The sequence below is a fragment of the Natator depressus genome, chromosome 1, assembly GCF_965152275.1.
Source record: "Natator depressus isolate rNatDep1 chromosome 1, rNatDep2.hap1, whole genome shotgun sequence".
Classification (NCBI taxonomy): Eukaryota; Metazoa; Chordata; order Testudines; family Cheloniidae; genus Natator; species Natator depressus.
The window spans coordinates 210251053-210264292 of NC_134234.1; the positions used below are offsets into that span (position 1 = coordinate 210251053).

Below are 13240 nucleotides of genomic sequence, written 5' to 3' on the forward strand. Positions count from 1 at the left end.
ATGACAGTTAAATAGGTGGAACAGATTGTTTAGCATAAGTAGTTAACACATATTTCAAGGGATCATTCACAGAGAAGTGACCTGTTAACATCCCTCATCCACAGGAATGAAAGGGTGGGGGGGAGTAAGGCAGCTGGGAGGGGTTTGTTAGTAGGTCACAGATTGTTGTAATAAGCCATAAATCCAGTGTCTCTGTTCAGTCCGTGATTTTTAGTGTCTAGCAAAGTTATGAATTTAAGCTCCCAGGATCATCTTTTGAAAGTGTTGTGCAGGTTTCCTTTGAGGATGAGGACTGGTGGGTCAGATATGGAGTGATCGCTTTGTGAAAAATGTTCACCCACACATGACAGGGTGTTTTTGTCTTTTATCATTTTCCAGTGTGAGGTCATTTGAGAGCATAGTGATCATCTGGTCTAACCCACATAGTTGTTATTGGGGCATTTAGTGCACTGGATGAGGTACACAACGTATTGTGATAGGCATGTTTAGGACCCATAGATCCACCTTGTATTTAGCTGTGACACTCCACTCTAAGTACGTTTCCCAGACCTGAAGAAGAGCTCTATGTAAGCTTAAAAGCTTTTATTGGACCAATAGAAGTTGGTCCAATAAAAGATGTTACCTCACCCACCTTGTCTATCTATTCCTTAACCTGTTCTTTTCTTATTCTAGTCTGAAATCCTTCTGTCTTAATTATTGTCTGTTAATATTAATTGTTTTTGTTAATATTTATTGTGAAAAGCATATAATCACTATCAACGTTTTTAGGGAAGAGTGAGGTAAAAAAGGCATTTAATATTCAGCTTTCTCTGTGTCATCTGTTATTTGCTCTCCTTCCCCATTAAGTAATGGACCTACACTTTCCTTTGTTGTTCTCTTACTTCTAATATATTTATAGAACCTCTTCTTATTACTTTTTATGTTGTTTTAAAGTTCTAGGACATTTAGTCATTCAAACTTTTTCCTACATATTTGTGCTTTTATAATGCTTTTAAACTCATTAGTAGCAATTTCTCCTTGTTTCCACTTTTTGTAGGATTTCATTTTGATTTTCAAGTCCTTAAAGAGCTCCTGATACAGCCATAATGGTCTCTTACTATTTTTCCTATCTTTTCTCCGCATTGGGATATTTTGCTGTTGTTCCTTTAATATCTTTTCTTTTAGACTATGTCTACACTATGTGATACAGCATGGCCAGAAGGCAGAAGGAGAGTGATCTAGGAGACATATGTAAGCCCCAGGATGAGGAGAAGCCTTATTCCCTATAGAGGGAAGAAAGGTTGCTATAGATTAAATAAAAGCACCTGAAGCCAATTAGAGCACCTGAAGCCAGTCACCTGATAAAACCCCCCTGCTTCAATCAGCCAGGGGAAGGAGTTGGAGCAGAGTGGTTTGGTGTTGGAGCAGACAGCAGTTTGGAGGAGTTCTGTGGCTGGCTAGAAGACCAAGACCCTAGGTAAAGAGACACCCGGCTTGTGCAGAGAGAGGGCAGGAAGCTCCACAAGCTGAAGAGCAGGAGAGGGAAGTAGCCCAGGGGAAGGAAGCACTAGTTCAAGTGGTTTGCCACTATCCCTAGGGCCCCTGGGCTGGGACCCGGAGTAGAATGTGGGCCTAGGTTCCTCCCTCTTCACTACCCTTCTCTGGGTTACTAGTGGGACAGTGGATACCCTAGTTCAGGGGCATGAAACTGCACCCTGAACCCCCCCCCCCACACACACACACACACACAAGAAGAGGAAGTGTGGGACCCATCATAATTGTGCTGGCAATTTGCCACAACTACAAAGATAAGCCAACTTATGTTAGGTTGACTTACAACTGTTGCATTAATTACTACAAAGGCTGATGTCCATACCTACTACCCTCCTTGGGTCGGTAGTGCATGTCCTCACCAGGAGCGCTTCCACCGACCTAAGAAGGGTAGTGTGGGGAGCTGAGAGCTGGGTCTCTCAGCTTTGCTGGCAGCTCCCTGATGGGAGCCCTGCTGCCCCACAGGGGCTGCCTGCCCTCTCAGCTCCCCGTTCCCCACTGGCTTTTGTTGACAAAACTGTGTGGTATAGTCAGGTTTAGAAACTGCCAGCTTTCCTGAATTCCTGTTTCCCTAAGATTTCCTTCCCATGGAACCAAACTTATCAGTCCCCTGAGTTTGTTGAAGTCTTCTTTGTTGAAGTTCATTGTTTTTAGTCTACTGCTCTCACTCCTTCCTTTCCTCAGAATCATGAACTCTATCATTTCACAATCACTTGCACCCAAGTTGCCTTCCACCTTCAGATTCTCAACCAGTTTCTCCCTATTAGAGTCAAACCAAAAATAGCTGCCTTCTTAGGTGCTTCCTACACTTCCTGAAACAAAAAGTTGTCCCCTACACATTCCAAGAATTTGTTTGACAGTTTGTGTGCTGCTGTGTTATTTTCCAACAGATATCTAGGTAGTTAAAGTCCCTCATTTATTCTGTGCTTTGGATTCTTCTACTATTTATTCTAAAAATGCCTCATCCGGCTCCTCTTTTTGATTTGGTGGCCTGAAGTAGACCCTTACCATGACACTACCTCTGTTTATTTCCCCTTTTATCTTCATCCATATAGACTGTATAAACTGACACAGAAATAGACTGGTTATACAAAGAAATATTGTAACATTTAAAATATTCTCTTTTGCTTTTAATTTCCACAATAAACAAAATATTTTTCTATCCATGCTAAGTATATAAAACATGTACAGAAAACATATGAATGACCCACAACTATGTAATAAGCTAGCACAGATCCCCGTGGCCCAAGGAACAGTCCCATTCACTTCAATGTTAGAACCACAGCTCTAGGATTCAGAGGCTACATTTCCACTGTGCTGCCAGTGTGTGTCACCCTCACTCCATTCACCGCTCATCTCTCTGTTGGAGGTGCTGATGCAACAGATCTGCTAAAGGAACCTGGTTTCAGACTGGGGTGCTTTTGTTTTGAAGAGTGAGGCCAGAAGTCAGGAACTTCTAAGTTCATCTCCCAGTTCAGTCACTGACTAGACATTTAAAGGCATCTCTGTGCCTCATCATCTTCACATGTAAATCACCTGTTACTTCAAAGGGTTGTTGGGAGACTTGCAACTCCTGAGCCCATGGTGGAGTCATACACACTCTGCCATTAGCATCAGTTGGAGTAGGGGCAGGCTTTAATTACTTAACATTTAATTGCTAAGTAGTATTCAGTAATGCAATGATATGAGGGCTGGATTTGCTGGGTCATAGGCCAGGAAGCCGTGCTACAAACATTGGTCAAGCCAGACATCCCCCTTCCCTTCCTTATTATCCCACATTTTGATCCCTCCCTAACATAGGGGCCCATCTACCTGCCCTCCCGTGGCAACCAGACACCCAACTTCTGCCTTTCCACTCCACTCTTCCCTCACTTAAATAGTGGCCCCTATGCTGGCATTGGTTGCTGGTGGCTGGGCTGACACAGTGGTAAAGGTGCTTGTCACAACTTTTGGTGTGCTCTCCAGGATATCCCTCTCTTGCAATGTGTTGCCCCTAAGAGGAGTTATTGGGGAATATTACTGGAGCTGAAAGTGCCTTGGATTAGCCAGAGGGGAAGAGGGCAGCAGCATTTTCCCGTTCTGTCATGTGTGTGTGTGAGAGGGAAGGATAATTTCAAACAGCTTTAGAAGGAAAGGTCCAGGAACAAGGGAGGTGGACAGGATGCTCTGTTAGCTGGATGGTGAAATTCTATAACCTGACCAAACCTGGAGGGGTTGGCAGAGTTCACTGGTGGGCGAGGTTTGGGTAGGAAGGTCTGGGTGACAAGAGCAGTGACAGAGGCACAGAAATAAAATGATTTGTGCTTGAGCAGTTCGAGGGAGGGAAGAGGACAGATAGAGAGAGGAGACTGGAAAGAGAAAGTGGAACAGAGGGGAGTGTCAAAGAGAAGGAGAGAGTAAGGTATATAAAGGGCCAGGAAAAGAGCGTCACAAACTGTGGGTCAAGAGCGGGAGAGAGGGAACATGTGAAAGGAGAATTTGAATATTGGTGTCAAATGTCTGAAGAGCAGCGTACGCGGCCTTAGAGAGACGATGGGTCCGGCTCTGCGATCTGTGAGTTTGCAGGGCAGCAAGATGCCGGAGCGTCTGTGGCTGCTTCTCACCCTCCTGACCCTCCCGCACTGTAAGGGGAGAACTGAGCGATATTTCTCATTGCCATTTACCTGCCTTCTTTCTTTCGGACTCATTTCCTCTTTCTTTCTCCGTTCATCTCTGTGTCTCATTCACAGACGGGCGCTCTCAGACTCTCCACCAGACCCCCCGATTCCTTGCTCTGCCCCCCGGCTCCTCTGTCCCGCTGCACTGCTACCTGCAGGGATACAATGAAGAGCCCTACATGTACTGGTACCGGCAGCCTCCCCAGGGTGGAGCCCTGCACATGCTCTTTCTCTCCAGAGGCAAGGATTTGATTGACGACAGTTCGGAGAGACACTTTCAGGCTGCCCGACCGACCAAGAAGAACTTCACGCTGAGCACAGACGGCTTCTTCCCCAACGACACGGGGCTGTATTACTGCGCCTGGAGCCGCACACTGAGCCGAGCGGGTGCAGCCCCTGGACAAAAACTCCCCCTCCCCCGCCGCTGTGAGCAGCTGAGCTGAGATCAGGTTTCACCCATTAGCTCGGGCCCCGGCCCTGCCCCCTCCCACAGACACTGTGCGTCACAGCCCCAGCTTCTCCCTTCGTTCCTTGACGCGGAGCATCTGTGTCATGTTTCCTCACAGCTATTAGCGATGGAAGAGATGTCTGAGGCCACATCGGATCCAAGCCCTTTCCAGCCACGGCAGGATTATTCCCTGTGATGTATTCACCAGCCTAGGTATAAATGGACATTATTTTCTCCCTCCAGGGGGACTACTGCCTGTCTAACACACACCTCGCCTTCAGGGAACATTTCCCATTTCTCCAGACGAAAAGGTCCCCTTTGCTCAGTTGGCTCTGGTTCTACGGCCTTTTGACCACAGATGGAGTCGAGAGGAGATTTCAGCTTGATATTAGGGAATCATGAAAGAAACCTCAGAGAGACAGAGAGCGAGCATATGAAATGGGTTAAACTGCCCCAGGTCATGCAATGATTTGCTGACAGAGCTAGGGGATAGAATCCAGGAGTCCTGACTCCCAGTCCACTGGCCTTCGCACCAGAATCTACCACTTTTCCTATTGAAGTGATCTATTAGACATTGGAATTATCTCTCTGATGGATGTCCTAGAGATTGGGAAAGGAGCTATATTGATGAAAACCAAATTTTGCCTTGGATTAAACAGCTGCCTGTCCTGTTGAAGATGTTCTATGCCAGCTGATGGCATGGTTGAATTTGGCCTGTCTCTGTCTGCATCTGTATTTGTCAGTGGATGCTCTCTGTGCAGGAACAGTTATACATTCTAAGCAGTGGAACTCTCTTCGAATGGGCTGATATAAAATCACTCATGTCGTCTCAATTGGAGAATAACAGACTTTGACCAAATCTTGCAACTGCCCGTGTGGTTCTGGCCTCCTGATGGACTCCTGTTTCCTGCTTTGCTGTCTTGCATTAAAACTGTACAGGTGACAAAACATGTGTGAGGGATGTGAGTGAGGGGTTAAACTACTTCTAAAAAGAAACTGAATGTTTAGAAATATCAAAGAAGATGAGAAGTACCAATGCCCCAGAATTTTCTCTCTCACCCACAGTCACATGATAGTTCCTGCTCACAGCTCCACAGGCACATATGCTGATATGCCCCTGGGGATGAGGCATTCTTCCCAGACACCAAATCAGATGATCAGTTGAATCCTGCACATGAATGTGAGAGATTTCCTAACAGTTAAGCATCTGAGGCTCAATCTGATAATGTGTCATGTGCCCTGAAGTCCATGGGAGTGAGACCATAGCTCTGTTTAGACCCTGAGAAATTGAGATGGCGGTGGATGCAGTGAAATGGCAGTTACACAGCTTCCTGCACTAAGGACTGAAAGGGGAAGTTTCAGGCTTCAGCCAGAGAAACTTTTCAGACGACGACTTAAAGGGGAACATGTATTCAGTCCCAGCACTTTTCTGGTTTCTTGTTTCATGTGAGTAAAACCATTTTTTCATTTGTATTTTCAGTTTGAATATAAATTTGTGTATAATATATATGTATGTTTGTACTGATGTATGTACTGTATGTATATAACATGTACGACATCATATGTATAGACATGATATATTGGGTTGGCTCTTTGCATTAATAGAATTGTTCCATTTTTCACATTCTGGAGGAGAATTTCAAAAGCACCCTTAGTGTGATTTGTAAATAAATCATCTATCATCTATCTATCAATCTATTCTAATTTGTTGGTTTATAACATATTAGCATACTTTGTGTTAAGTATATGCAATGTCTGTATTATTTTATTAATTAAAATATAATTATAACGATTCATGATTATATTATTTCCAGATCAGTATTATAATAGATACATTTCTGTTTCATTTTATATCCCAAAATGCTTTACAAACCTGAGGAACTATAATATACTAATAAAATATATTTGAATATAAGATGTCCCCTTGCTTCAAGTAGGCTTCAAAAAGACAAAGAAGTTATTTAGCAGTTCACCCACAGCTTAGTCCTGCAAGGTGCTGAAAACTCTGGTTGTGATCCTGCACAGCGTTTAAGCAATTTGACTTTATATATGAAAGAGAGATTCTAAACTGGCGACACCCATTACATGCTAAAACTATTACATTGCTGTTTGGTTTTTTTAACCAAGTTAAGCTAAATTGACAGAATACTTTTATTCCCAAATAAGAGTGCCCACCTGAAATAACTAAAGGTATGACATACAAATGATGTAGTTAATTTGGTTGACGTTTGTGTGTAGAACAGCTCCAAGCAACCATAAATACATTAATTAATTATTGGTGAATAATTATTGATGATTGATGGTAAATTATAATCAACTTTTCTGCACTTAATTTTCTACCAGTGCATGAATCATTGCGGGGAGGGGCGTTTTGCATTCAGTGAATTTTATTCTTTCTGCTAATAGTTTCTCGTTTCCCTGTTGGATTGTAGGCACTCGCTCTGCAACCATTGTCCAGAGCCCCCAGTCAATGGTGGAACAGCTGGGCAGACAGGCTTCCCTAGAATGTTCTTTGGAAGGGACATCTAACCCCAACATCTACTGGTATAGGCAGCTTCCTGGTGGACAGATCCACATGCTCGCCTACTCAGTAAGCACTGGTCAAGCAGATAATACTGGGCCGAACCACTTCAACGCAAGCAGATCCAAGGATGAGGAGTTCCTCTTGAGCATCAATGGCCTCTTAGCAGATGACACAGGAGTGTATTACTGTGCGTGGAGCCGCACACCAAGACAAGTGTGTGCAGCACCTGGACAAAAATTTGCCCTCCTCCCCAGGCACAGGCCTGTGTGCCCATCCCCTGTAGTGCAGCAAGCAGCAGCTGTATGTAAAGAGAGGGGATAGCAAAGCTGGCTGTGAACACAGTTTTGGGATGACAAGCTATGGGTAAAATCGCAGCATGGAAGCAACATCAGCCATGTATATATAGCCATGTATCTGATATATGCCTCCAAGCTTTTCAGAAGAGATTCTCTTGGCAAGGGGGTCTCCGCAGCAGATTCCTCTGAGATCAGGGAGGGAGAAGATTATTTTGGTAGTGGGAGGAGTGGGGTAGGCTGATGGAACTATGGGCATGCCTACACTATGAAATTAGGTCAATTTTATAGAAGTCGATTGTGTATGTCCCCACTAAGCGCAGTAGGTCGGTGGACTGTGTCCTCAATACCATGGCTAGCATCGACTCATGGAGTGGTGCACTGTGGGTAGCTATCCCACAGTCCCCATTGCCCATTGGAATTCTGAGTTAAGCTTCCAACGCCTGATGGGGTAAAAACATTGGCACGGGTGGTTTTAGGTACAGGTTTTAGTCTCCCTTCTCTCCCTCTCTCCCTCCCTCTGTGAAAGCAATGGCAAACAATCATTTCATGCCTTTTTTGTGGGTTACCTGTGCAGACGCCATAGCATGGCAAGCACGGAGCCCGCTCAGCTCAGCGGTGCTGTTGTGAGCATTGTAAACACCTCGCACATTATCCTGCAGTATGTGCAGAACCTGGCTAGGAGACGCCAGCATGAGGATGATTCTGAGGAGGACATGGACACAGACATTCCTGAAAGCACAGAATGTGCCAGATGGGACATCATGGCCCCAATGGGGCAGGTTGATACAGTGGAACACTGATTCTGGGCCCAGCAAACAAGCACAGACTGGTGGGACCGCATAGTGTTGCAGGTCTGGAATGATTCCCAGTGGCTGCAAAACTTTCGTGTGCGTAAGGGCACTTTCATGGAACTTTGTGAGTTGCTTTTCCCCACCCTGAAGCACAGGAATACCTATCTTGGATCACAGCAGCCCCTACAGTAGATTTTCCCTCTCCGAATTGATTCCTGACTGACCGGTAGCAGTCAGGCATTGCAATACGTGCCCTGACAGTTGTGAAGCAAGTGGCAATAGCCCTGTGGAAGCTTGCAACGCCTGACTGCTACTGGTAGCAGTCAGAGAAGCACAGGAATACCTATCTTGGCACCGGACCACCTTGCCAACCAGTACATAAATTGCAAGGGGTACTTCTCAATGGTGCTGCAAGCACTGGTGGATCACAAGGGACATTTCACCGACATCCACGTGGGATGGCCAGGAAAGGTGCATGATGCTCTCATGTTTAGGAACTCTGGGCTGTTCGAACAGCTGCAAGAAGGGACTTACTTCCCAGACCAGAAAATTACTGTTGGGGATGTTGAAACGCCAACAGTTACCCTTGGGGACCCAGCCTACCCTTGCTTCCATGGCTCATGAAGCCATACACAGGCAGCCTGGGCAGTAGTGAGGAGCAGTTCAACTATAGGCTGAGCAAGTGCAGAATGGTGGTAGAATGTGCTTTTGGATAGGAAGAAAAAATGTATAACAATATTTTATAACAATATTATAACAATATTTTTTATAACAACATGATTTGTTACTCCCTAAAGATGGGGATGGACACTATATTTCTTGAGTTATTAGAGTGGACAAGACCTGGAGAATAGGCTGTATGGTTGCTGTTCTCAAACTAATACTGTTCCATTCAGTGGCCACTATCACAGTGGGTTACAATAATTACAGTAGTATGAAGGAGACAAGAGTAAAATGAATTTGCTTTCGTGTGATGGGGGAGGCTGCCTCGTTACATCCCTCCAGGTTTTACCTGTGTTGCAATTTGATATCTGTTGAACTACATCTCCTCCCATTGTCTGCAGCTCCCTCTGCTTTTGGTCTCTCCAGGTCACTGTTTTTTTCTCCTGGCTGTTTGCTGACAGGCTGCTTTTAGTGTCTTACACAAATTTGATCACAACTGAGTTGATATCAAGGAAAATCCCAAGAAGGAAAGACACAAAGCAGCAGCAGAGAGGATTTGTATACTATTATTTTTTAGAGTGTGCTTGGTCAGAAAAGCATTCATATGTTAAATGGCCCTAGACTGGGCCACAACTATCAAAGAGTGTTTGCTTGAAAGGTGACGTCTCCATGTAAAATCCCTCTCCATCCACTAGGTGGTGCTCCTTGTCTACCTGAGGGAAATCAGAGCTGTTGTGTCTGGAATAGAACTGGCCGGAGAACAACAATTCTGTTCTGCCACAACTTTTGAGCTTTCAGAATTTATTTTCATTTTGCATTGGAATGAAAACAAAATGTTCAAATGTTTCTGCAAAACAGAATTGTGTGAAAATGCCCATTTTCAGGTTGAAAAGGTGCAGTTTTCAATGTGGATCTCTCTCTGTCTCTCTCTAGGTATATCTAGACTGAAGTAATGGGGTGTGACTGTAGCTTGAGTTGACATACCTGAGCTAGCTTTAATCTAGTTGTGACATTCCCCTCTGGTGTTATCCCGACCTGTGATCTGCTAGGTCACTCCAATCCTTGGCTCTGGGAGCCAGCCTTACTCTCCTCTGCTATGAGAAGCCCCACTCCTGGGCTACTCAAACACAGCCTCTGGCATGTAAGCTACTCCCAGCTACTTGCAACTGAATGACACTAGCCAATATCTCCGGTCCCAGACACAACCCTAGGAACCTCCATCTTGCAGTGTCCAGTTATGCCCGCTGGATGCTGCAAGCTTATATGAATTCGTCAATTTAACAAAGAAATTGATATGTACCAGGCTTGTTATCCCAAGGAAAGTCTCTGACATGCTTCAAACCAAGCACACTGCTTCAGGTAGAATAAACAAACAGATTAATTAACTATAAAGATAGATTTTAAGTGATTATAAGTCAAAGCATAACAAGTCAGCTTTGGTCAAATGAAATAAAAGCAAAACGCATTCTAAGCTGATCTTAACACTTTCAATGCCCTCAAACTTAAAAAAGCCAACGAGGAATCCTTGTGGCACCTTAGAGACTAACAAATTTATTTGGGCATAAGCTTTCGTGGGCTAAAACCCACTTCATCAGATGCATGGAGTGAAAAATACAGTAAGCAGAATATATATTATAGCACATGAAAAGAAAACACTCTGAAACGTATCAACTTAGATGCTTCTCACCACAGGCTGGCTGGTTGCTCTTCAGCCAGGCTCTCCCCTTTCATCAGTGCTTCAGTCGCTTGGTGTGGTGTCTGTAGCTGTAGGTGGAAGAGAGAGAGAGAGCAATGGCAAATGTCTCCCCCTTTTATCATGTCCTTTCTTCCCTCTTGGTTACCTCCCCTCCTTCAGAGTCAGGTGAGCTGTGATAATGAAGGGGGGGGGAGCTCCCTATTATGGACCCAGACAGCCATTTAGTTATCAAATCCCTCTTAGTAGCTGTTCTCTACTTGCTTTACCTGTAAAGGGTTAAAAAATCTGACTGCATGCATAGGTAAAAGGAATTGAGTGGACACCTGGCCAAAAGAGCCAATGGGAAGGCTAGAACTTTTTAAAATTGAAACAAGACTCCCCTTTGGTCTGTCTGTGTTGTTCTCCCGGGGGAAGGGTCAGAGCAGCTATGCTGTAAGAGCTGGGGCCAGGTATGAAAAATCATCTAAATCATATCTAGAAACTACTCACTTGAAACCCCCAGATATGTAAGTTGATCAGGAAATGTCTAGGAAGATGCAATTAGGTTTATTTCTTTATGGCTTGTGGACTTCTCTGTGCTAACCCCAAATGCTTTTGTTTTGCGTGTAACCTTTAAGCTGTATCATAAGAAGGTTATTCTTGATGCTTACTTTTTGTAAGTGGGTTTTTTAAATCTAGCAATAGCATGAGTTTTCAAATGTATTTTTCTTTTTGTTTTTAATAAAATTTACCTTTTTAAAGAAGAGGATTGGATTTTGTGCCCTAAGAGGTTTGTGCACATGTTGTTTAATTAGCTGGTAGCATCAGCTGATTTCCTTTGCTTTCTTTCTCAGCTCTTCCCTGGAGGGTGGGGGTGTGTAAAAGGGCTTGAGGGTACCCCACAGGAAGGAATTTCCAAGTTTGCCTTTCTGGGTTCTCAAAGGGGTTTTTGCACTTGGGTGGTGGCAACATCTACCCATCCAAGGTCAGAGAAAAGCTGTAACCTTGGGAGTTTAATACAATCTGGGAGTGGCCAGTATTAAATTTTAGAATCCTTGCGGGCCCCCACCTTCTGCACTCAAAGTGCCATAGTGGGGAATCAGCCTTGACATGAGGATTACCTCATTGCAGTTCCAAACTGACCAAAGGAAAGGGAGTGACTCCCTCGAGAGTCTAATAGATTCTTTTGTTGCTACCTAGGCCAGCGCCCTTCCTGTGAGGGAAGCCGTTCCTGTGAGGCTAGGCTGGGTTTGTCCCATACCTGCCCTGATGAGGTGTGAACTGCCTCTCTGCTCTTGGAGAGTTTTTGCCTGGTCTTATTTTAAGCCATGAGGACACGTTTTCTGCCTCATAACTATATACATGAAATTATAACCTATAACATTACTGTAACAATTACAATAACATCACTATAACAACCAGGCTCAGTGCATCATGAGCCTTCCGAAGACACCCAACATGACAAACTTTGCATTGGACACCACACGATCATTTTACAAGGATGAACATGGGGGTGCTGGGTGTTCCTCCAGGGTACAGAGCATCACACTAGTTAACTCTGGCCCCTGAATAGTGAAGCCACAGCAGCATGCACTTCAGCATAGACTGTACAAACCTGCCCGGAACCCTGGGTAATAATTTTCAGGGCTAGCCTGCGCTGAAGTTTTTGCTACAGTAGCTTCATTCTTCAGTACACGAGCTATCAAGATTAAAGCTAGCTTGGGTATGTCTACATGTGCTCTAAGAAAAGGAGTACTTGTGGCACCTTAGAGACTAACCAATTTATCTGAGCATAAGCTTTCGTGAGCTACAGCTCACTTCATCGGATGCATGCAGTGGAAAATACAGTGGGGAGATTTATATACACAGAGAATATGAAACTATGGGTGTTACCATACGCACTGTAATGAGAGTGATCAGGTAAGGTGAACTATTACCAGCTGGGGCACGGGGGAAAGACGTTTTGTAGTGATAATCAAGGTGGGCCATTTCCAGCAGTCGACAAGAGTGTGTGAGGACAAGAACTGTTCCTCACACGTTCTTGTCAACTGCTGGAAATGACCCACCTTGATTATCACTACAAAACATCTCTTCCCCCCGCCCGGCTCTCCTGCTGGTAATAGCTCACCTTACCTGATCACTCTCGTTACAGTGTGTATGGTAACACCCATTGTTTCATGTTCTCTGTCTATAGAAATCTCCTCACTGTATTTTCCACTGCATGCATCTGATGAAGTGAGCTGTAGCTCACGAAAGCTTATGCTTAAATAAATTGGTTAGTCTCTAAGGTGCCACAAGTCCTCCTTTTCTTTTTGCAGATACAGACTAACACGGCTGCTACTCTGATACATGAGCTCTGTCTCTCCCTGGGAGCAACTGGACAGTCCACCCTGGACCTCAGAAACCTTCCCATCAAAACATTTGGAAATCATAAATTTGTAGCTGAAAAAATAATCTCTGTATTTTCAGGGGTGTAGCTGGTGGATGTTTGCTAGGCCCTTTTTTGCAGGGCCCCAGTTTCATCTATCTGCAGCATCCCATAGTTTGCATATGCCATTAGTGAGGGTAAGCTCACCACTGCAAGCACTGAGTTTTACCTATTTACCTTTTGCTACCTGTGGCTTTTCTTTTAGTACTGCTAACACTGTCTGGCAAC

The 13240-nt window shown here is 44.5% G+C and overlaps 1 gene segment (V, D, J or C); it reads left to right on the top strand.

The window, feature by feature from the left end:
• Positions 1-4062: 4062 nt before the first annotated feature.
• On the top strand, positions 4063-4630 carry LOC141984924 (T cell receptor beta variable 30-like). The segment is given in 2 exon segments: positions 4063-4153; positions 4260-4630. Coding segments are annotated over 2 exon segments (462 nt in total).
• Positions 4631-13240: the final 8610 nt, after the last annotated feature.